This window comes from Acanthaster planci, linkage group LG03, assembly GCF_054643075.1.
Source record: "Acanthaster planci isolate LZ-2023a linkage group LG03, COTS_SCS, whole genome shotgun sequence".
NCBI lineage: Eukaryota > Metazoa > Echinodermata > Asteroidea > Valvatida > Acanthasteridae > Acanthaster > Acanthaster planci.
The window spans coordinates 20,327,417-20,352,015 of NC_141779.1; the positions used below are offsets into that span (position 1 = coordinate 20,327,417).

Genomic DNA, 24,599 nt, shown 5'->3' on the forward strand with positions numbered 1-24,599 from the left:
AGTAAGAATCATGCGCAGAGACAGGCTTAGTGGTTTCTTGGATGAAAGTGATGAAAGCAAGCTTTTAACCGGGACTTTTCAATCTCTTTCTCTCTCTCTTTTGGCAAATATTTGTCGACTCAGATTATGTTTCTTTTAACCAAGACATTGTATAACTTTATATCTTGCTTTTTAGACATGCTGTGTGTATCAAACAACAAAGGTGAAGTGTTTCCAGGGACTTAAAATGTTTCCTTTTCCGGGATACATACATGCACCCAAAGATTCCTCAAGAAATTCTGAAATCCTTGTTTATGTGAGTTGTTGCTAATTAAATGGGCACTGTTGCGTCAGAGTGACCAGGACTAACACTATTCAACACGATAGAAGTTTGCTAATAGTTCTATAGACTTTGTAGAGTTTGTTTTATAACACCTCACCCACAGATTCTGTATTTTGATTGGCCGAAAGTGTGTCATGTGACGCTTGGTAGTTTTACTCTCTTTATACCACCCCTTCAAAAAGACTATACCATGCAGCCTCATGCTGAAAAAGAACTAAAACCGTAGAAACCAAAGAACTAAATCTGGAACAACGAAAGCATAGGCGTCACCGCTTGGAATTCTTGAATTAATTTGATGGATGTGAATTCCAGTCTGGTGTTTCATTGTTGATTTTTAGCTTAAATTCTGCAGAATCTGTGGGGAGGTGTTATAAACAAATATTGACTGTTTTATCTCGCGGTACAGTTAAACTAGCCTCCCGAGGTGATCCATGGAACACTCTATTTTCCCGAGGCAAATTTACTGTACCACTCGCAGTAGTCGATATTTGTATATTATGTGCGATTAACACCACGCACTAGTATCATTAATATGCTGAAGTTACGTTGGTGTCGTTTCCTGTTACTTTGGTTTTGCCTTTCCATTTTAAAAATAGTGATTTTTTATGTCACAAGAAAAAAAAGGATTGTCATAAGAAATGCAAACATTTGATGTTATTTCAAATTGGTGTAGATTTCTTTGAGTTATTTTCTGTGACACATTATGACGTACTAGTTTGAATGACTTCAGTGTTACATTTCACAACGAAGTAAAACAAAACTAGTTGTGGACATATTTAAATAGGTTTGAGTCTTTTTTGTTAGGTTAGTTGCTTAAAACGAGTCCACAAAGATTTGTATTTGAAACTAGGTGAAACAAAACAAATTGTATTAATCGTTTAATAAATGCAATTAAGTAAATAATACCAAACATTCAAAGAGTATTTCTTTAACGTGCAAACACAATACAGTACAACAGAGTACTACCACAGGCCTTCATTTTGGACAATTCTCAATAGCAGTGTTGTAGACGAGTACTTTCCGAGTACCAACGTTCTCCGCAAAATACTGAACTGGGTAAGAGGGAATAAAGCTTGAGTGAACAGGCATTTGATGGTAAATATGCAAAGGTAAGATTTCAAATTAATGTTAGACTTCAGACACTCCCAGTTGTGTAAAATTTAAGTTTTAAGGAGAAAAGTACTCGGCCGAGTACTTTCCGAGTACTTTTGTTCTAAAAAGTTAATTTTAATCAAATATTAATTTATTAATTATCAAATTTTAATAAGGTCTGAAGTCCTTGTGTTGCTTTGTAATCTTACCTTTATGCATGTACCATCAAATGCCGATGTCCTTCAACTTCCCTCCTAACAAGTTAAATATTTGGTAGAGAACTTGGTTCTCATAAAGTACTTGACAACATCACTGCTCGATAGGCTATATGAGGATGCTTTTATAATTTCCTTAAAAAAAATTGTGGCCGATCAATTTGGTCGGGGGCTCGAATCCAGAAGCTGGTTGCATGGCGACCGTTGGCAAGTTATACATGTACTTCACCCCACAGATGGTTGCTGACTAGTCGTTAGAGCCTGATATAAAAGCATCGAACTATGGGCTCCCTGGGAAACTGAGATGACTTTAGGATTTTTTTATGGAACCGATGATCAGTCCGGGGATAATACTCAGTGCATCGATAATTAGGACTTGTTCTTCTTAAAACTCACAATCATCATGTTGCATTTTATGACAGTTATTGCCATTTGATGTTTGAAATGTACATGTTAGCATATAGCTGTTACAATGTATAAAAGAAAATTAGTGTGTTGTTCAGAGTTCTTCCTTTTTATTAATCGTTGTGTGGTTTTATGACTGTTTCGTTGATTCGATTTTAATAATTAAGTTGCTTTTAAATTGCAAATGAACTACAGTGACTCACTCTGTGTGTTTTTTAGACTCAGTAATAAAATGTCATGAGTGTGAATAAACCACAAGGGTACTAGATTGTCATTCTCTCTTCAGGACATGAAATCAGTATCATACATCATGTGACTACAGAAGCGAAGCCAATTATTAATTTGTGATGTCCGATGATTCACCGTGAAAATTATAGCCCCAGATGATCCCTTCCATCTGACTATTCAAGGTACGAATATACATGTACATTAATTTCGTGATAAACATTGCTTTGAAGTTCCCGTAGGAATGGACACTTGAACCAGATGGAGTTAAAAGTTTGCATGGTGGAAGAACAAAGTATACTATTGGATAAAATACTCCAGTTTATTTTGTCAAAGCCTGACTATAGCTAACGAAAGACATACACTATGTATTCTATTCACGGTGCTGCTGCAAACTTTATCTTGTCAGCCGAGATTCCACCATTTCCAGGCAGCCTTGATGGGATAATGGGGTATTGTGTCAAACTTCAATATCCGAACAGCTGTCGTTGCAGTCTTATTGTAACAAGGGAAATCTCAGATGGCTTGGCAGTTTCGGTCACGGAATGCATTGTCACTGCCGAATGTGAAACTGTGGGTGAACTCCATCAATCCAGTGCGCACTCAGCTTTACGCAGCCTGCACACTGCAGCATCTACACGTTCATGAATGAGCGTGAGGCGTGGATTTCCTGTGGATGTTTTGTTTTATCAATTTCAATCGCCGCCATTTCCATGCCTATGGAGCCAGGCAAGGGCATTTATAAATTCGTTGGCGCGAATTGTTATTTCGTTCGCCCGCATTATGGGTGGAGCTGCAAGGCTCGTTGCAGCAGCTGCATGAGCTAGCATCGTTCCAATCATGGTTGGGACCGACATTACGTAGAGGATAGTAAACGCTATCACAAATTCCTTGCAAATGAGAAGTCGGAGAAAGATATTGCAGGAGCACCGTGCATAGAAATGTACCTTTTGGACGTGGTAAACAGCATGTGAAGTCTGGTGAGTACATATACCTCCCTGTTTTTATTGCAATCGATTTTTGTTTAAACCCATTGCCGGTCGTCAGCACAGGCAAAAAAGGGCAGTAAAGTTTCAATAAAACTTACACATCTGCAAAAACACTGCAGTGAAAATACCTCCCTCTTTATTACTAATGGAGTATATGTGCATTTTTAGGCGAAACCTAACCACTCAACGGTGTTTTTTGGCAAATATTGGGCCCCCCCTTCAAGAAGTTGACAGTAAGGAAAAAGTATCTGACAGCAAAGCACGCAAACGCGTGTCACTCCGTGCATTTTTAAAGCATAATTTTGTCCCTGAACCGTATTTGGTATAATTGCGGAGGTCGAGTGCGTCCAAATCCAAACACCCGACACTTGTAAGTGTCATTTATGCAGCAAATTGTTGAATCATCCCTCTTTCAAAACAAGCTACATAAGGGCCAGTGGGTGTTAAGGCTACGTCGAGAAGTTTAGATTGTGATCAGCCAGTACAACACCTGCCGCCCGTGGAAGCTGATTGTGTGTTACAGTATGTGGCTGCAGCCGTCCGTGGACACGTTTTATAAATCCCTACCTCAACCAGTACTTTTGGACAGAGCCATAACCGTCAGCTCTTAGCTCGAGACAGGTCCATTCACACAGACTTCGGGCTTACCTGATGTTACTTTCAGGACCCAGTTTTTTAAAGAATATGTTGGTTATAAAGCATTTCTTCTGTTGTAGGCCATCAGCACCCGCCTGTTGAGCCACTGCGAGCACAGACATCCTCTCCACAAGACTCGTAACTAATGATGTAAGGAGGTGTTTAATGAATCACTAAGTATTGGGGAAAAGTTCAATTAGAACACTTCACAGATCCCAGCATTAGATGCAGATAAAATTTACATTATGAACATGCACGATATAATTGCAGATTTTCTTCAGGTAAGCGACAGATGATTATATTTTAAGCCTTTTGTTCCCCCACACACACACACAAATAAATACACGTACATGTAAAATAAAATGGAGCCAATACATAAAAGATTCCCAAGCAAGATATATGCCTGACTCACTGTCTATCGATAAATTCATGTAAAACCTCACAAACAAAATAGACCCTTAAAACTTAGTGCTTTCCAGCGTGTTTCAAATTCTTATTTTCCATTCGGAGCTGACTACATGTCCTTGTATTATACGTCCACTCACGAGATGAAAACCTTGCCAAATGCTATACAATGTTTCTATCCCGTTTTACATCTATCCAGGTTTCCACAAAACAACAGAGGTCTTCCCTCATTAAGAATTGCCGCTTATAGAAATGCTCGTTCATTTGTTTTTGCTTACTTGTGTTTTGATCTTGATATGCTTAATTCTTCACGTACAAAAATTCTCCACAAGCTTTGCTTTCACAGTTGGACTTGTGCGCCGTACCTTCTCAATCTTAACTTTTGAAGAAGATTAATCGTTCCGTCTGAAACGAAAGGGTAAGTTCTTCAGAACCGCTAGCTACTTTACATGAATAACAAAACGCATGTTTGTCATGTTGAAATCCCACTCAGAGGTTTGAACTGCTGGATAATTTTTTGATGTAGGCCTACATTAGTTCTACAGCAACTGTTTCATTTTCCTCTCCTACGAATTCAAATGTCTGCTTTCTGTATCGGTTGTAATATCGAGCGTATCTGGTAGTCGCTTGAACCCCACTGTCGCCTTTTCAGTCACTTTTCGTCTCTTTCTGTCTTCGTGCGTCTTGAGTGCTGTCGGTAAGTCACTCATCCTTTCCCATCTTCGTGGCTCGTAAAGGGAGTGCGTCTGCGACAGCAGTGGCGAAGATTTCGTCCGCGACTGCGTGTTCGAGCTCGGTGTGTCGGCCACCCAACCTCCTTGTTTGCTGAAGAAGGAAGCTCCCGTCCGGAGAGTAGGTAAGGCCGTCCCTAATTTGGACTTGGCGTTTCGGTGAGGTTGTTTCCCACCTTCCGTAGCCCGGTAGGCCAGTTTGTCCAGACGATGCACGCGTAAACAGGCGGAGCAGTATCGCTGGCCGACCACATCGCAGTAATGCCTGGCATTACCCTGACAGCTTTTGGTCACACTGGTTTGTTGCGTATTTTGAAGCTTCCCCTTCGACAGCGACGGGAGGGACAAGTCATAACCATTAGCTTTTCGGGAGCTTTCGCCGGTATTTTTCTTCCTTAATTGAGGGAGATACAGGCTAGTCTTGTCTCTATAATAGTTGTCGATGATCGTTTTCTCGATTTTTGGTTTGTTGTTCCGCGGAGCGGGACTGCGGCCGTTCCCAGGATGCGTCAGGTCCAAAGTTCGCTGAAAGGCATCTCCATAAATTCCATTCCTATCCAATCGATTGTTCTCCTCTTGGTTTCCAAACTTCGGTTCCAAGGACTTGGCGGTGACCTTCAGGGGTTCCTTTAAATCATGACCGTGTTTCTCTTGATCGGTTTGGTGTCGCCGGAAGCCTTTTGGCACCTTCCACATCCGCTCCTTTTTCCGCACGGGTTTTTTGTTGCGCATGCGTGAGTTCCCAATGATGGTGAACTTGGAGCAGGGAATCTTGGGTAGATGTTCGATGCTCACCTCCACTCCATGGTCCATGACCGACATGAAGCCCTCTCCACTTTCCATGGTGGCTTGAACCTGACGATCGATCCCGGTGATGTCAGTCGTGTTTCTTGGAGTTGATCGCCACTCTGAATGCTTCTCCGAGCAGTCAAAAGTTTGTTTGTTCCGTGATAACTGCAAAACTACAAAGATCTGATTGTATATTGGTCACAAAAAAACGCCATGGTTTGTTTCACCACACTGACGAAGGCTCAGTTTGGGAAATTTGTGATCATAACCCTGTTGTCGGAGCGCGTTTGTGGTTCTGTGTGCATTATAAGTCTACAAATATGCACATCCTGTAGACTAACATTCTCTTTAGGACCGAAGCGGTGGTTCATCGGCAACCCTCCAGAGTAATGTACGAGGCGGAGGTTAGGAGGTTAATCGAGTCAAATGTGCACAGTACGAGTAGTGCATTGAGTAGCGTCGTCATGTCAGTAGAGTCAATCTCCATGATCTCGGGGTTTTCTGCCAGGCCTCATTATCATTTTCATTTCAGTGCAAAGTTGATCCGCACTTGTAGCAGAGAACTAAAATACGCGCACAGTATATTCTTCAGTACACTTTGTACCACCAGATTGGCAGTTGTGTCGGGCGCTTGCGCTGTTTACAGGAGCAACTCATGGCCCAGTGAGCTGTCACCGTCGAACCAGAGCCAGTGGTGGAAGCCGTGAAATTCATTGGCGACAGGCACTAAACACTCATCCACGCCGTCCTCTGAGACACCGTTCTTGTCAAACTTAAGGTGCCTTCAGTTCATGATTGACGAGACAGAAGCTGCATGCAGGGCAAAGACGGCATATAGCGGAGATTGAGGCAGTTGCTTCTTTCTTTGAAGTTATTGACAGCTGGGTGATCCTGCGAAAGGTCCAAAGTTCCTCTGGTAGCAATACGATTTACGAAGACAGATCTATGTTGTGACACCTGTACTTGTAACTATTATCGAAGTCGCCTTTTTATTCCGTTTCAGCCGTGCAACGAATCTAACCCGCGTACCGCTGGGTTTTAATTTGAGCCTGGAACTGGGCTGGGCATTCGAATTCATTCATGTCATTCCCAAATCCCTGTTTCTAAGCACATGTGTACAAGCTTATTACCGGCAATATCCACGGGCACCAGGCAACGTTGATTCACGTCTACAGTTCGCCCTTTTGTACCTGTCCGATGAGGTGTCATGAAGCTGGTGGGCTCAATCTTCTGCAGATAATGTAACGTCAGCGCCCAACGTAAACTAAACAGGTGACGAGGGCTGGTAACAATGAGGAAGAACGCACCACAAACAGCCGGTACTCCTGAAGCACTTCAAGTGATCCGGACGGATCATTGTGTCGATTGTTGGGGACAAGATTTGGAGCTCTGTGCGCTTGTAAAGATGTAAATTTAGACAAACAACTGCAGAGAGTTGTACGTTAGCGGGCGTTGGTTATATAGTTTGTCAACATTTCAAAGACAGGCACACTTACTTTGCATTGGTCTACGCAATTAAGATACTTCTATTGAGACATTTCTTTTGTGTCATGTGTACGCTTGATTTTTGGTGATTCACCGTGACAAGGACCGGCGAATAAATAACATGGTTGGCAGAACTTTAATGTGGAGTATAGTGGCACAGCCTTTGACATTATCCAAAAAGGATTGGTTATCTACTGTTAATCGTGTCCTACAATTTAGCATAAGAATGTGAAATCTGGCCACGTATATCGGCCCAGCAAAACTTCACACATTGAAGGCATCATACACAATTCTGTTGCTTTTTTTCCACTCTTAGCAACTGAGTCCTTGCAGATGACTTAGAGAGAGGGCGCCAGCACACTGTACCCGTAAATGTTCACAGTTTGCTCTGAACCGCGTCTGAACGAACTCCGATTCACCATACTACGTCAATGTCTAAATCGTGTCAACAGCTTTAAAATACCCACAACGAAACAAAACACAAACCGAGTTCATGTCAACTACTGTAAATAGGCCCTGACTCTAAAACTATTCCTACACAGATTTCGAATCCATGCAAGATCATCCGTTTACGTATTACCATCGGTGAACCATGAAGGAACCGCTCTGAAGGAACAATGACATAGTAGGTCTATAGCCATTTTCGGGAAGGGGTCAACTGCTCCACTCAGTAGGAACTTTCCCCCACCCGAATATACTGGCTACATAATCAAGGGTTCAAGGCCCCTGTCGAAACGTACGCTTACCCCCCTCTGAAAATCCCGCGAGTCTGCTACGCCATTGCTCATTAACTTCTAACCAAAATACTTAGCATAAGTGCTAAAAATATTGACAGAGGTGAAGTTCATTTCATGGAAAATGATGATTTTAGCAAAACATTAAAACGTTGTGCGTATTACTTCACCAGCTTCAGTCTTAAAATAATTAAATTACTCCGATCACGTGATATTTCCAATTTAAATTTAATGAGGAGAGATTGTGGTTATTGCCCAGACAGGGATGTGGAAAAAGGTTGAGGAGTACTTTTCGTGTTCGCTTCAAGCCTATTCCAATTAGCTTAATTCATAAAGATAACGTTAGCGCGCACATCGAGGAGTAACAGTTGATCCCTCTGTTCCCGTTCATTGGGCGACAAAATGCATGTGCTTCAGGGTGGACAAAGGGCGCTTGCCTCCCCCCCCCCCGAAAAATTGTTAAATAAATGACAAAAAAAAACAGAAGTAAAAGAAGAAAAAGAAAATATACTGAAAAAAGGACGCAAAAAAATGATAGGGGATAAATTCATGTTAAAGGCTGTTCAATCGTTTTTAGCTGAGAACTGCTGTGTCCCCTCCCCCCGAAAATCCCCCCTGGAAAAAAATTTGTCCCCTTGAAAAATCTTTGAGATGCTCATGAACGAACAGAAGTTGTCTTGATTCCTATTAATTTCCATGCTCCTGTAATTTTTTATCAGCCCGTGGTGCTTGAACACCGAGAAGTGTCTCCAAAAGAACCTAATTGATCGTACATAGCAAAGATTTTCCACTTTCTGCGGCAATTGAGTACTGACGTGGCGGCATTCAGATCATCAGTGGTCATTATCTCTAACCGACAGATCTGTTTTATACGATATATTTCTTCGAGTCACAGAAAAAGCATGTAGCCTGAAAAATTGCGTCTCGGCTCTCAGTGTTGATATCGATTTCTACGGTGGCTGATCTCCGCCAGGAATACACTTTTTTACGGCGTTATAACGCCCTGATACGACATTATAACGCCCTATTATGGCGTTATAACTCCCTAATTTATGGCGTAATAACGCCCCATTTAAGGCATAATTACGCCCTGTCAAGTTATGGCGGTATAAGGCCCTATTGTGACGTAATTAACCAAAGATCGTATGGCGCTGAAGGCTGTAATAACACTCTACGGCGTCCACGCAGTAACACACGTGGCTCCGCTTATATGCGCAAAGTATTTGCAGTTACTGCGGCCATGGTTGGACGGTTCGAATCTTGCAAGGTTTGTGATAAAAGCGCCGCAATTTGGCGTTATAACACCATGATAAGGCGTCATGACGCCTTAAAAATACGGCGTTATTAGGCCTGAAATTAGGGCGTTATTACGCCCTTAAATTAGGGTGTTGTTACGCCTTATAGGGCGCTGCCCTTATAGGGCGTTGTTACGCCTTAAAATAGGGCGTTTTTGCGCCATAAATTAGGGCGTTGTAACGCCGTGAAATAAAAAAGTGTATTCCTGGCGGAGATCAACCACCGTAGATTTCCACATGCAATGCACGTGCACTGTACTATTTTTGTGATCAAGCCAAAAGTTCTATATAATTTATGCGAGCGTTTCAGCCGGGGTGTCACATCTACAGTGCAATGATCGCTCCCGGACATAAAGGTGACTAGGAACAAGTTTAAGGAAAATGGCTGGAGCAGATCCAACAACAGTCAAGCAGTGAGATTTGTAAACTGGTGAAAAGGATTGCCCCCAAAGGGTCACCTTGACTCTGAACAATGCCTGTGAGTGCTTTGCTTTCAGGCTGTGCACGAATGCAACCTGGTTCATAGGTCAGACCTATAGAGTACCAACCGGGTGGGACGATATAGCCCCCGCAGAGGTCGATTTCTGGCATTCTGGAAAACGTGCATGTATAGGCCTACCGTTTCAAGTCACAGTCGTCATTTTCAAGTTCAGTATTCAACGTTATTCCGAGACTGAATCCAACAAGGGTATGTAAAGACTGTGTAAGTGTGACGTGACAGTAACAATGTACAAGTTGTGGAGGACATTATACTTGCTGCTTCAAGACTGCACAACGGTTCAACATGAAATATAGGGACATGCGGATATAACCCTATCTTTCTCTAGCTCTGCGGCATAGCCTAATGCGCCACGACTGTTGTTTTGTTTCAATGGCGCTCTCAGCATCTCAGGGTATTTGCGCCAATAACTGTACGTTTATTCATACACTGTATTAATGAGCATCACATTACGGAGTTAGGAACAAGGTCCAGTTTTAGAGGCAGGAGGAAACCGGAGTACCCGGAGAAAACGTACGAGAGCGAGTATGGACTGGAAACCAAATGCACTTAAAGCTTGGGCCAAGGCAGGACTCGAACCCGGGCAAAGCGAAGCGAGGAAAGAACCGCTACGCTAACCCGCTACCCCCTGTGCCACGATTTAATGTAATGTTTTTTTTCTTAAGCGCAGGCCTATGCATTCATTATTTTTTGGTGGTCAGTACGCCAAGCACGTAGGCCTAGTATCACTTCTTGCTCATGATCACCATGGCACAGGATGAGGTTCTTAATCATTTGAATATTGGTGCAGGAATTGTGTGGGCGTGTCGATCGGTTGGACAAATACGAGGGAAGTCGTCCCCGAGCAACACACACACACTTCTTTTCAAGGAATTCACCACAGAGGCCCTTGTCAGTTTGTGTCGGCCTTTGCCAATCCACGGTTAACCCCGCTTTTGAGAGGTAATCGCCACCAATAAGATGTGTGTGTGTAGGCTATGTCTCCCGTAATCAATCACGGATGAGAATGAATAATCGATGCATCGGCAAAATATTAATTCTCAATAGCCGAGGGCATCTCCTGTCCTTTGGCGTAAGTCTTTGGGAATGGGAGTAGGCCTGCATGTATATCTCACCCCCACACTATATCCAGCACCGTAAGTGGCAAAGGGGGACCCCCTCATGTGATGCACAAGCTATATACCCTAAGGCTATTGTGCCTACAGCACCCCTCCCCCAGAAATCTGAAAAGAATTGCAAAGATGCCATCAACACAAAAGAAGACACGATAGAGGGGGGTCCTCTTTGCCACATATCGTCGTGCATCAAATGCCCCACATTGTTTGACTGATGTGGATAGGCTATGATGGCCCCACTTTTTGTGGTGAGAAAAATTAAGGCGGATCGTAAAGAATTTCTCACTTTCCAATAATCAAAATGTATTGAAAAGCACTCAAAAGGGAAAACAATTTTTAAAATCCATAATAACACCAGGTTCTGCTGGAGTGTGATAGCTGAGCGCCATGAACATTGGCCAACATTGAACATATGGTGTCATTTGGAGTCAGCATCCCCAATGGCCAAGTGGCCGTGACAGGGAAAGTCATCCCCCCAGCCCTTCCACCCCCTCCCGCCCCCTTCCCCAATTCCTGGCACAAAATTTACGCCTCTGCATGAATCCTCTTTCATGCAAAAATAGGAGTAAACTTTGCAAGAATGCATTGGAGAATAGGACACAGGCTTGTACATACATGTAGATGATAATAATTTAGGAAATGCAGGTCACAATAAAATATATTTCTAAAAACAGACACGTTTCGAATACATCCTGTGCAGGTGGACAGTCTGTGTGCATGTATCGGCCACCAAATGGACGGAGGGGTATTGTTGTCCTTCTACAGCTCCACTCAGATGAGGTTTGATGGTGCGCCTCACTGTGGAATAGGCCAAGCATTTCCTTAAAAAGTATATCTCGCATTTCCTCAAGTATTTCTCTTCTGTCTTGAATTCCTTCCCGGCAGAGACAGGCGTAAACTCCCAAAATCTGCAGAAGCTATGGCAGAGTCCGATGAGGGGCACCATTCCCACAGTTATGGAGACGAGGAGTACGACTGGGAGAACAGCAAACTGTACCAGTGCAAGCTGGCTTACAAGAGGCGGTTCCTCGCAGGGATGGAACTGGACAAGGAGCACCGACTATTGGACGTCGGGTGCGCCGACGGGGAGTTCATGGCCGAACTGTCTGCAAAGGTTCACTCTATCGTAGGTGTGGGTCACTGCAGAGTTGTCATGATTTGTGTTATGAAGACTCGACTCAAGTCCGACTTGGGTGACCGAATTGTGTGATTTGTTGCAATACCGGGTGATTGCTCGCCTGTGGGCGTACGGCTTTTATAGCGTAGAAGTTCAGCAACACACACAAAAAGGGTTTTTCCTTTTATGAAACTAACAGTTTTCATGTCTGTACGTGAAACTAATAACGTAAGTTCGTAAAAACTAACACGCACGAACTTGAAACTAATTCGTACGTACGTGAAAATAGTTTTATGTGTGGTGGTAGACGTTTCCGTATAAAGGAACGAAGGGAAATGTGATGTTTTGAGGTAGAGCCAATCATAATTGTGTGTTTCGATTTAGGGCAAGAGTTCTTATATGGTCGCGTATCTGTATTTATATTGAGTGTGACCAGCCGATCTGCACGATCAACCGATTGCTCCCAAGATTATGCAAGTGAAGCAAGCATTACTACGCAAGGCAAAGAGACAGATCCTTCACCCAAAGCGATTTCAGCTTATTTCTTTTCTGCAAGCGTATTTGCCTCGTCATCCCTCTAAAAAATAAAACAGATTTCCTTTTACAGGTAATGCTCTAGCCATGACAGAACAGGTACAAATTACATGTAATGATTTACTGAGTTGCACAGCCTCGCTACTGTAGCATGATGGAATTTTAGGTTGTTGTTATTCAGATTAATGGCACATACGGCAGACTGGTGCCCTGCGTGCCACAAGCAGTGTAGTCAGCGTCATTCGCAGGTTGTTTGGGTAATCATCTCACATTCTGTAGAAATGCACAAAGGAGAGAGAAAAGATATGCAAGAGAAACGTGAAGGAGTCTGCATAAATGAGTGTTGGCAAGTTAGCAAGAGTCTTCTCTAAACAGATGTATATGTATGTGCAAACATGTTTGAATGTGACATAACATGTTAACCAGTGAAAGTGAATTCGATATCACAGTTTTTCATGTATGGGGAAATGAAACGTCTTGTACATTGCCTCATGCGTTGGATCTTTCTTTGTAGGTGTTGACAATGACGGCGCCGCGATACAAAGTGCAAGACAGGCAAATACCATCCCCAACGTCACTTACCAGGTGGTAGACTTTGGCGCCCACCTGAGAGAACACGGGGAGGAGTGGCGAGAAAAGTTCGACTTGGTGATTAGTGGCTTCGTGCTCCACTTCCTGGACGACTACGGCAAGTTCATCAGGAACTTGCACCACTGCACCAAGCCTGGGGGCCGGCTCCACCTGACCTATTTTGGGGACAGTCACGGCTGGACGGCCAAGGCAGGAGAGTTCATACGGAACCACCCCAAGTGGGGCGAGTTTGTTAAGGTAGATATACATTTCGGTACTTCTGCTGTCGTAGTGACAGGTGAAAGTTTGTGTCGTTTAAAGTCAGATGTTCTCAATGAATTCTTGACAGAATAGAGGGATTTCACATTAGCGCTGTTTGCGCATATCGGCATTGAAACCTAGGCTCTCTGTGTTGACCTTCGTCAAGCGCGCTCGCGGAGTCGACACGGTACATGCAATGCAGATACACGACCATCGCAGGTACGTTAGTTCGCGGCAAATCGTCGTTATTATTTTTTTTCTTGATTTTATGCGTCGAGTCATCCTGAAAGACTCTTCCACGAGAATCTGCAGCCTGAAAAGTCTGAATTTAACATACCTTTATGTATTTTGTGTCTTGACTCCTTACTTTCTATTGTTTGATCGTATTAATAATTGAAGCTGACACATACAGCCTCGTTTTCAAACATGGAAGTGCGCAGATCGATGCTAAAAATGTCTTATTGGGATCTCTCAATAGGTGTTTTTTTTCTGCGCAGGTAAAGTTGGTGTTAGACTCTATCACAGCTTGTTGAAATAAATAACAAGTCATAATTTGTTTTAAGCTAATCAGTAAACTCGTTTCTGCTGTCAGGTGGTATGTTCGAATGCTAAGCGAATTTTGATGACGGTGTAGTAGTGAAGTGTGGCCGTTGAAGACTGATAAGGAATTTGGCAACTAATGTTAAGCGCCAAAACGTTACGTCGGGCATGTGCAGTTTTTAGAGTGTGCACTTTCAGAAACCTGGGCCGTATTTGTTTCACATGGATCTGGGTCACAATCGGTGATCCGTCGTTGGTTTATTGCCACCAAAAACTCGCCTAATGGATGGTGCGAACCAGCTTTAGGATCACTGATCTAGATCACATCGTCGTTGGCTTGCAGACACCAAAACTCGCCTAATGGATGGTGCGAACCAGCTTTTGGATCACTGATCTAGATCACACGGTCGTTGGTTTACAGACACCAAAACTCGCCTAATGGATGGTGCGAAACAGATTTAGGATCACTGAGCGAGATCCAGATCCGTGTGAAACAACAGGCACCTGGAGTACAGCACGACTTAAATTAAGTTGTCCCGCAAACTACTAAGACTGTTTACAGATCAAAAGGTTACAGCTGAAAGTAGCAGAGATGATACAGCAAGTGGCTGCATGACAGCGACAACCCACTAGCTTCCGTTGTCGCGTGTGCTGTTTCTAGCCACAGCCATATTCTGTGTGGGCCTTGTCTTACTGGCTGATTGGAATCGATTAGACATGCAACGAAGTGACGAATTCTTGTCGTTTGTTCGCATGACGCCAGGGCCGTGTCATAGAGAGAGTTGCGACGTGAGTGTCTCAGTTGTTGGAAGCAAAAATGTGGATTATGCGTGGGTACATATGGCCAGTTTGCGCACAATAGCTGCATGCTGTATTGCGACCATGGAGCTATCAAACACAAGGAGTAAGAACGAAGTCCCTACAGACCGTAATCCGATTGACTGCTCCCGGTCAGCTCCATAGACAAAGCACGGTTACCAGCCCCAGTGTTGAAGACCCTAGACATTCTTTGTATACATGTATACAAAGGTAGCTGGTAACCCACAGACTCGCCGTGTTTCGCTGTGGCACACTGGAGTAAATAAATGGTGAAAAAGATGCACAAAGAGGATGCACAGTTCTCTTCAGTAGTCCTCAGGAGTCAGCGAGTGATCTCCACAGATGCACTCGAAAATTCCAAATCAGCGGTGGTTATATCGCAAAAGTCGGACTTTTTAAAGTCAGTTATGACATTTTGCGTTTCCGGCGGTAGAGAATAAATACCCAAAATATGAACTGCGACATTCATATCCAAGTGGTTCCTACGGTTAAAAGAGGGTGGAAACATGCCGTAGGAATGCATTTGACAACGTGGTGAGGTTTCATGCCGAGACAGTTGTGGACAATGACAGAAAGGACAATGAATCTTCCCATGTTTTCATGTTTTTTTTTTTTATTTTACTCTGGATCAGCTACATTCTCTCAGTTTTCTTGTGGGTTTTTTGTTTTTTGGAGAATTTGTATTAGTTAGTAATTCTGTTTATTGTTAAAAGAGACGTTTTGGGGATGTGAAGACATAACCACATTTTCATTGTAATTGGAATATCAGAACAATCACTAACTAAAATTAAGTCTCCGATCACGGTGGTTTCCGTCCCAAGGCGGCCATGTAGAACACGTGAAGTGTTACGGACACGCATGCGCAGTACCCACGATCCTGCCCAAAGGCAACTTTGAGCATTCCTTATAGCCTGCAAGCGGCGCGGCATTTGTTTTGTCCTTACAGCACGCGCAGTGCTGGCCGTGGCCACCATTGACCCTTTTGGTCTTTGTATGTACGTACTCCTTGTGTTTTATAGCACCATGTGCAGACACAATGAACTGCCATTTTGGCTCCCAAGTCTTAAGTTGGCGCTACTCGATATTCAGCTCTGCACACGATACACCATGTCGTATTTCAGTTGCTGTCGGCTGTAGTCAAATGTTGCCCTCTATTGTTAAAGAAAAGAAATACGTGGACTACATCCATTTAGGAAGTAAACAAAAATGTTGTTAGATCATTCAGCCTCATTTTTGAACTCACTGCACTCTTGACGCTTCCGTTCAGCAGATTAATCACTAAATCCGACAAACTCCTTCCGAATCATTGACGCAGGACGCAAAACCCGGCAGAAACGTCGTTGTAGAATCGACCTTGGACGATGTGAAGAAACTCTTTGCAGACAACGGCTTCACTGTCGTTAAAATAGAGGAGCATGAACTTGCTGAAGACGATTACTCGGACGAGGATGCAGAAGGTAAAAATGTTAATGTCACGCATACACGCTACAACCACTGGTGATATAGTCCCTGCAATCTCATCATGACAAGTCCACAACAAGTCTCTCAGCCCTAAGATATGTCACACTCACAGGTTATTCAAATGCGCTGTGACAAAAGCATTCCTCTGCCATTGTTGACAGTGCTGTTTTTTATTTCTGGGCTTATGGAAGGACCTGTCACATTAACAGACTTGACTATAACACTGCTGTACTATTATCTTGGTGTCCATCCCACACAACCAAACGTGTTGGTGGTTCAGGACTGTGTAGTGCAACTAGTACACTAAGGATCATGTGTAATGGACTCAGTTGGGTGCGAGCCAGATTTTACACATTGGCTCGCTTTAAAATAGCCGACCGTGGGCTCAGACATTGACCTTGAATTCTTAGGAACCTGCTTCAAAACACACCGCCCCTTTTGACTTGCATTAGACGTGGGTTGTCATTCAATGTCTGATTGAAATATGCTGTAAAACAACTCATTATACCAATGATGTATTGTTTGGGCATTAATTCGATTGTTTAACAAGCTCATTTTTAAGTACTTGATGAATTTTTAACAACTGGCTCGATGAATGACAAAACGGTTCAACCAATTTCAAGAATATAAAAAACACCCACTGTGCTCAAGAGCGTACACTTTGATTAAAAAAGAAAAGAAAAAGAAGACAAAGGATATCTCCCTTCTTTTGTTAGGCTATAACGGAGTGCTGACCACATTGCAGTCGATACCGGAAAAGTACAGCCCGGAATGCATGGCAGACTTGTGCAAGTTTTCCCGGGACAATTTCGGCACGAATTCACCTTGGCAATATGTCCAGCTCATCGCGACAAAGTAGACGGAAAGAGACCACCGTGTTATTCACCATTTTTAAGTGAATGGTCTTGCGTTATTTAGGCTAGTCAAATGAAACCATTCTGTAACCACTCTAGGATCACGAGTTTAAACAGTTTATTTTGGTGTAATCAAAACAAAAGAGGCAAGAGAAATGATTACCTTTATATATTACTTATTCTCTTGGTAAAGAAGCCAAGCTTATAAGTTTCATTTAAAATCAACGTAATTTATACATCTTGCAGCAAAATATAACCGACTCACTTGTTTTCCACTTAAATTCAATGTACAAATAACAGGCATATTGAGCAGATGTCCCACACCTACGCCCTTGCGACCACGCAACTCTCTAAAGTGAACGTCTTAATTCGTCTCGGGATTTAAGCCATTATCCAAACGTTAAACACTGGTCCTTTCATAAAACCACCAAATTTAGTTCTCCCCGATGCATGATAATCCACTCTTCACCGGGAGAGATTTCACTGTCATATTTGTGCCTAAAAAGACCTCGTTTACCATAACTGATGTTATCGCGCCACAGACCTCTTTGCCTGGATCCCAAAGGCAAGGCTCAGTCAACGTGCACTTTTTATTTTTTTTGTGCAGCCTGACCTTTTGTATTCATGAATTTGTATCTGAAAGAAACGAGCACGTGTCTCTGAATTTCTTGCAGGGTCTAAACCTAAATACACTGCCGTTGTTTTTCACCGATAAGTCCCAAATTATTGGTCGGCTGAAGAATACATTAGGCAAACAACAGAGATAAAGAGGGCACAGGCAAAACACATTATTGTACCAGTGTCTTCGCAGTATAATAAGCTTTTCCACTGGGATAATGCAGCCGCGTTTCAGTCACTAAAAGCGTCTTTAAATTGTAAATGTTTGAAACAGTCGCTGAAACTGTATACAATCTTAACTGCACATCAGGATCAAACTGTAATGTAACATGTACATGTATTATTAGATATGAAGTATAGTCAAGCCTTTCTTTCAGTGACGGAAATAAAATTAAAACTGAAAAAAAAAACCAAAATATTTTTCTTTTTCAGTGTTTCAATCAGAGGACCTTTAAAACAGCATATGGATGGTTGAAAGACCTTTTATTCAACATCTTATTTATATTTATTGTAATTCATCGCTATTCGACACGACAATTGATTGTCATTAATGGCGTTATTTTTGACTTGAGAAAGTTGACGCTGATTTGCTCGTCATGTATGTCAGAAGTTACAGGCGTAAGCTTTTCAACGATCACAGTTAACACGTAATTACGTATCGAATAAATAGTGTCTTGTAAGGCGTGGTATACAGTTATACAACAAAAATAAAGCTGGGCCATGATTAAGGCATCTCGAGTGAATTAGCTTGATCGGTCCAAGACGTTCATAAACAAGATACAAATCGATTCCTTCTGAAGAGGAGATTTTACTGGCCGTTGGAAGTACCTTCTGCATTTTTTTCAACTACTTTGAGCTGGCGGCACAGCTGCAGCATGTATCTATGGCGATCCACTCCCAATCATAGCGAACAGTCTCTCCGTCGTTCACCTCCACGTATGCAATTGTCCACGACGAGCGCGTCGTACACTCTGAAGTTACTCTCCTGTAAGTTCATCACACGCACACATATTCTACTCTTAGAGTGTGGATACAGTGTAGTTTATTTTGACATTATTTTTGTAATTGTATACTCTTCTTCAATTTATAAGAAGTATTTAAGTATTTGACACCTTTTAGGTTAAATGTATTGAAAAGTGCACTTTTTGTAACTATTGATATTATGAATGCTTTCCTGGACAACTGAGGACGTTGTTGTTGGGATGTCATTTCTGGAAGACATGGTTCATTACGCAGGTTTTCAATTCAAATTGTGAACTGACAATTTACTCACTGAAATCATTTCCAAAAAAAATTATTTCTTGCTCACTGCTTTGTATACTTTGCCAAACAATGGATCAGCGATAAAGAAAAAAATTGGAACTCCAAAATCTTTTTTAAAATGCAGTTTCATGTGCAAAAACAATATAATAATGAAGTTTTCTTCCTGGGATGGTATTTCCGTTCTTCACATGAATATGGAAATTACTAGTTAGCATAAAAAGCAAACGATTGGCAGCAAACTTCTGTTGAAATAGTGAAATAATAATTGAAAATGAGGTTTAGTGAGATACAAAAGATGCATTTTGAGGTTTGTATTTGTATTCTAAAAGAGTCCATTGCGGCTACCCTATGAAAAAGGTGTCAGCTGTGGGATACACACAAGCACACGATTAGTTGGGAATTGCCAGATCTCAAATGTAATCATTTTACTCTTCACGGTAAAGTGAACGTGTACCGATAATATACTGTCACGTTTACGTGCGTAGGCCGCTGGCATGTGGGATATATCACAACCGAAAAGAAATTTAAAGTTTCACACCATTCCCCCCTGCCCCAATTTTTTTTCAATTAAAACGAAAGAGTAGTAATTCAACGCTGGTTGAATGCCCTGCCGATTCAATTTCATATGTACATCTTACCAGTCGTTGATATAGTTGCAGCTCTGACCGTTACTCAGACACCTTGTGGTATAAAAATGCTGATCTGGGTATAGGTTCACTACGTCGTGGTTCCTTGTCACGCCCCTGTTCTCTTGCTCCCAGCCTCTGACGCTTGTGCAGATCTCGGTTAGAATGCCGGCTGCCCTTTTTCCCTGCGAAAGGGTCAAGTAGTGTGTTACAGCCCCATAATGTCTTACGTGTTGACGTCTCCTGCCTCCGTCTGACAAATTAATATCTTGCTTACGAGGTTTCTAACCGTGGAAAACATCATATTTATAATGCCCAATGTGAGCATGGTCTAAGTGCAGCAAGAATGTATATAATTTATACAGCACCTATAACCCTATCGTGTTGTGTACATGTTGTATATGCCATACAACTTAAATTCAAGGTCAGTTCTCGCTGATAGTTAACGCTCAAAATTAACTGGCAGAGGAGATATTTTAAAGCGAATCAGTGGACTGCACCCTTTGTTATAAACACGTAGCGAATGTAGAACTCTCGCTGGAGCAGAGACAATGATCTGTCGGATTGTAAGGGAAAGTGACCACACAAGTATACGCCCAAGCTGTACATGTAGTCTGAACTTTGGGGAACAATTGTTGCCTGGTGCTTCAGGGTAAAGTGCGAAGCACTTTGTAGGAGTAATACGTCGATGGAACTGGCCTACAAGTATACATGCTTACATCCTTGTGAAAAATTATCTTCACAGTTTTGGTTCATCAGTTTGCATGTGGGATCTTCATTCTTAACAAAAAAACTGGACTTGCTGACGTGGGTTGTTTTGTGGTTATTATTCAGAAATGTACATGAGACATTCTCTGCTCTCACCCGCCGATGAGGCAGAGATGTCCCCTCCGGGTGATCTGGACGGAACGTGGCGAAATCCGGCTTCTTCTGGCTGAACGCAATCCGGTTGCTGTTCAGCGCCGGATGCTTGAGTATCTCGTCATAGAACGCTGTGACCTTGTCGTGAACCATCTTGCTTTGTCTTTTGGTCAGCCTCGTCTCCTCCTCAGCCCCCATTTCTCGTATAAGTTTCAGCGAAAGATCTGTTCAGCAAAAGAGTACATACTTTCAAGTTTGGGCTGAAAACGAATGGGCCTACGTGTCAATGCATAACTCAAAGGCTGCTGAAATGGTGCCGGTGATATTCAGTTCTCTCATGTTCGGGTCTCCAAGCAGGCGCAATAAAATGGTTTGAGGTTCCCGACTGTTAGGGTCAATGGTTTTTCTTGCTAATGTGCAACTAGTACATTAGATTCAGACCTAGACACGCATGGACTACTGTACTGCATACACGTATGATGTACAGGTATTTTCACGGTGGCCTACTTTGTCGTGACGTTTAACAATACGGGCGATTCACGATAGTGCGCCTCCAGTAAGAGTTTGCAACGCGTTGGCCAATCACAATGTGCGAAATCTGTCGAGCCTCTCCGTACGCACATTGTATTGGACAGATTTCGAGCATTGTGATAGGCCTACGTGTTGCAAACTCTTGTAGGCGAAATATTGTGAAACGCTAGTTTGTGACTGATTACACGTATTTTCCTGTACTTGAGCGGGTGTTGCCCTTCTAACTTAGAGTTCTTTCTCCGCATATGCTGCAGCGATATTTATGAGTCAATTCACATTAACCAAAATTGTTCAAGTTCGTCAGTAAATCAAACCAAACCAAACATGACGGAACAGTGGGCTGGTAAATATTATATTGGTGCTTAAATATTGGCTCAGAGCACATGAACAGGCAAAAGAATTTTTTAAGATAGAGGCCAGAACCCAACGTGAGCATCACTTAACACAAAATCTTCCAGTTTTTTTTTTTGTTGTTGTTTTTGTTCCACGTGTATGGAAGAATCCTTCTGAGTTGAAAATGAAGGTATGATGGAAAAAGTACACTCTGTCCCCATCTAACTACCTCTGTAATGTCCTCGATAATTACCAGAATGATCTGAACATCCTTGATCCCAAAAAGTTGATGAAACTTTGTTAGGCCACTTCAAACTAAAGTTAGCACCGAATGTGTACAGTTCAATGACCGCTCAGGCGGTATAAGACGTGGGCAGTGCAGCCTAGCCCCATAATTCAAGGAGGACCTGTCGTATGTGCTCGGAGGGAATGGTGAAGGAGGTCGGGGGTTGCTTACACAACGTTAAGACGTTGAATATGAGTGTATATAGTGACAATATGTACACACGGAAAGCAGTGAATTTGGTTTTAATAAGTGGCAAAAAATTAATGCGCTCTTTCACAATTCATGCCTAGCGGGGACCAACTTCTATGCATCGAAATAGTCAGAACACATTAAATTGTCTACCATTACCCCGCCGCCATTTGGGTCTTAATTTGTGGCTGCCAGCGCGACCGGTCTGATAATTCGAAAGGGCAATATGGTATTCGTATCTGGGTATAAGGGAGGGTGGGGGCCGGGGACCACTGCATGTGCCATGCATGCAAGGGAAGAGGTTCCCAAAAGGTCGGCATTATGCAAATACTTTATGGACCTCTGCTTCCCCATTTTTTTCTGACAGGCTTAGGCTGCGTTCGAACCAGTTGTCTAGATTTCGGTTTAGATCTTCACTGGAAATATGGGGAGACGCGCAGACAGTAGACCTAGCCGTAGCTCTGGAAGCCCATTTCGGACACGGCCTTAGTTTGGCTGTCCTAACCTGACAACCAGGAAGACTTAACAGAGCTAAAGTAGAACAGGACGCAAACTGTAGCCGACAGAGCTGTTTTTAGACGCCGTAGACCATTTTCAACGAGTACCTAGACAAGTTAATGCAGGCTCTATGCCTTGCAGTGACTTTTGCCGGAAGCATCTGTGATGTGAAAACACGGAAATTTGAAGATCAGAAGCAGGCATGACAGACGTGGCGACATGTTAACAAAGATGTGTTTTTTCCCCGAAACCAGAAAGAATTCCAAAGGTAGGGGGACCAGAACACATGATGCATGCCTTGCATTTTTACAGCTGAGGGCGCACTGTAATAAAATTATATGCATTTATTAAATATATAACTTACAGTGCAGGACTAGATGGAGCATCCCATTATCTTGTATTGCCTGAGGAAGAGGGCTGCTACTGTCTTGAAAATCTACACCAAAATCATAACCTGAAAGAATACAATTATCATTATCAAAGAGACATGAAAATAGTGACAGCGCGCACCGTGGAATGGCATTATTTAGCTGGTACCACAAAGTCACACACGTGGCATGCATTCTTAAATGCTGAGAAACATGTGTATTAATTATGTCTTTACATATCCAGATATCTTTATTTATTTATAGCTCCTGTGATTCCTTTTCCTGGTAGGTTAATTAAAATATGGTCACGTGGTGTTTACTCAAATCATTGTACATGAACTTTCGTCGCGCGTGAACTACACGTGCTTCAAGTACTTCATTGCGCGCACAAAATTTCTGAAGCGTGTGCCTGGTGCCCAGTCAGGCATTCTCATTAACGCCAGATGAAGGTTGTCACATATGCAGCAAGGTATGAGACGGAGATAACCCCCCCCCCTGCTTTGTGTTGGTCATTGTCTCGCAGGAATCTGGGGAATTCCTTTCAGACATCTTGGGGGGGATGAGTCTGGAATGTGTATAGGGATTGGACATGTTGGGGGGTACCCCTCGGTCTCATTTCTTGCTGGGTATAGGTTGTCAGGGCTCATCTTAACACAAAAGCCTTATTGACAGTCCTACGGCGTATGGACGCTAACCACTGACCCCATTACTACTATCAATTTGAATGACACTTCTCTCTGTACGACGCCTGGAAAAATCCCTTTTCGAGGAATTTAGCGGTACAGGAAACGCGTTAACCCAGAGGAGAATTCATGGACGATTTACCTTTAAACGCGTCTGATGGTTGGTCGGCAAATTCTGCAACACCTGAAATGGAAAGAACGATATCATCATTTTGAACAATGGTCTGGTGTCGTGGGAATTCGTTTTCCTTTACAGGCCGCTCCCAGTGGATAATTGTTCCTTTAAATATTCTTTCCACTTTTCTTCCAATAATTTCAAGACCTCGTAGGAGTGAGTTTTGTTCACTCGATGCGATCTGGGTTTCCGCGTGCGCACTTATCTCGGGCACGGGTGCCTTAGTGCACGTCCATTGAGCTCGGTGGTTAAGAAAGTGCTTTGCTGCACTTACGTTTTCCCTCAACATTCTGCGATTAAGACCAGGTTTTTGGTTTAACAGAGTTTGACAAATCTCCTTTAAACCAAGCAATAACCAGATGGCGCACAGTGCGTGCCATGTACATTGTAATCTAACCACATTCATTTTGACAGAGCTTTAAAGTCTTTTCTCTCCCCTTATCGTCCCCGTCGATTCTGTGTAGAGTGATCGAGACTAAGTTGCGTGTTACGTAACTTAGGTTTGAAGGTTTATGATGATTGTAGCGTTGTCTTGTTAGATTGTATAATTATTCGGTTGAAGCAGACCACGAGGTCGTCGGTAATAACCTTGCAGGTCCTAAAGTAAAAGCATCTTAGAAAAGGTTTGACAGACTTGACGGTCTTGCAGTGTCTCTGTGTGTACCAATCATGCCCTCCATTTTAATGCTTCGTTAAAAATGCGATGGCTCGATAAAATGGTAATCTGACGGCTTTCTTGTTGTAAGCTTCGTTGCATAATAATAAAACCACACAGACGAGACACCAGAACGGGTTGTGTGTGAAGCAAAGGCCTCATTCGTGTCCGTCGGTGATATAACAAGTGCAATTTCTTGTCATAATTGGTTGTTTCAGTTTTGTATTCTGATGACAGAATGCTTCTTTATGATGGGTTGGTTATTTTCTGAACCCTTCCCTTCATTGCTGGGTACAACCATCTGAACACCAGACACTCTCAACAAGCAAAGACCGAAGTTTAAAACGTAATAGCGCCCTGCATGTAGCTCAAAATTTTGTAGTTACTGTAGAGGAAGATGCATGGTCATCTTTTTAGAGT

The 24,599-nt window shown here is 42.7% G+C and overlaps 4 protein-coding genes across 9 annotated transcripts in view; 2 read left to right on the forward strand and 2 right to left on the reverse strand.

The window, feature by feature from the left end:
* LOC110991235 (uncharacterized) overlaps positions 1-2,286 on the forward strand; it is a 34,021-nt gene extending 31,735 nt beyond the window's left edge. Inside the window, exon 25 of one of the 2 annotated variants that reach the window (XM_087134100.1) lies at positions 1-2,286. The gene's annotated coding sequence lies outside the window, so the exon portion shown is untranslated. The other variant, XM_087134102.1, reaches the window with a different exon arrangement.
* Positions 2,116-7,188, reverse strand: LOC147799718 (uncharacterized). Its single transcript, XM_087134103.1, has one exon. The coding sequence runs from the start codon at positions 5,861-5,863 to the stop codon at positions 4,856-4,858; it is 1,008 nt and encodes a 335-aa protein (XP_086990229.1). The 5' UTR covers positions 5,864-7,188; the 3' UTR covers positions 2,116-4,855.
* Positions 2,431-19,268, forward strand: LOC110991073 (uncharacterized). Of its 5 annotated transcripts, XM_022256207.2 has the most exons (6): positions 9,647-10,011; positions 10,613-10,764; positions 11,823-12,067; positions 13,103-13,416; positions 16,094-16,235; positions 16,956-19,268. In XM_022256207.2, exons 3-6 carry the CDS (start codon positions 11,857-11,859, stop codon positions 17,096-17,098), a joined length of 810 nt encoding a protein of 269 aa, XP_022111899.1. In that variant the 5' UTR covers positions 9,647-10,011; positions 10,613-10,764; positions 11,823-11,856; the 3' UTR covers positions 17,099-19,268. The 5 variants fall into 5 exon arrangements, with proteins under 5 accessions (XP_022111900.1, XP_022111899.1, XP_022111898.1 ...); XM_022256208.2 differs by lacking the exons at positions 9,647-10,011; positions 10,613-10,764 and adding an exon at positions 2,431-3,239; XM_022256206.2 differs by lacking the exon at positions 10,613-10,764 and having other exon boundaries at positions 9,647-10,026.
* LOC110991075 (uncharacterized) overlaps positions 18,558-24,599 on the reverse strand; it is an 18,254-nt gene continuing 12,212 nt past the window's right edge. Inside the window, exons 2-6 of the mRNA XM_022256210.2 lie at positions 23,492-23,533; positions 22,663-22,752; positions 20,465-20,685; positions 19,613-19,785; positions 18,558-18,696 (exon numbers count right to left, since the gene is read on the reverse strand). Of these exons, the coding sequence (XP_022111902.2) occupies positions 18,558-18,696; positions 19,613-19,785; positions 20,465-20,685; positions 22,663-22,752; positions 23,492-23,533 (665 nt within the window). The remainder of the gene's footprint in view (positions 18,697-19,612; positions 19,786-20,464; positions 20,686-22,662; positions 22,753-23,491; positions 23,534-24,599) is intronic.

Coding starts and splice junctions, on each gene's coding strand:
- LOC147799718 (XM_087134103.1), bottom strand. CDS start 5,863: ATGGAAAGTGGAGAGGGCTTCATGTCGGTCATGGACCATGGAGTGGAG.
- LOC110991073 (XM_022256208.2), top strand. CDS start 11,857: ATGGCAGAGTCCGATGAGGGGCACCATTCCCACAGTTATGGAGACGAG. Junction 12,068..13,102: donor AAAGGTTCACTCTATCGTAG/GTGTGGGTCACT, acceptor CTTTCTTTGTAG/GTGTTGACAATGACGGCGCC. Junction 16,236..16,955: donor CTCGGACGAGGATGCAGAAG/GTAAAAATGTTA, acceptor TTCTTTTGTTAG/GCTATAACGGAGTGCTGACC.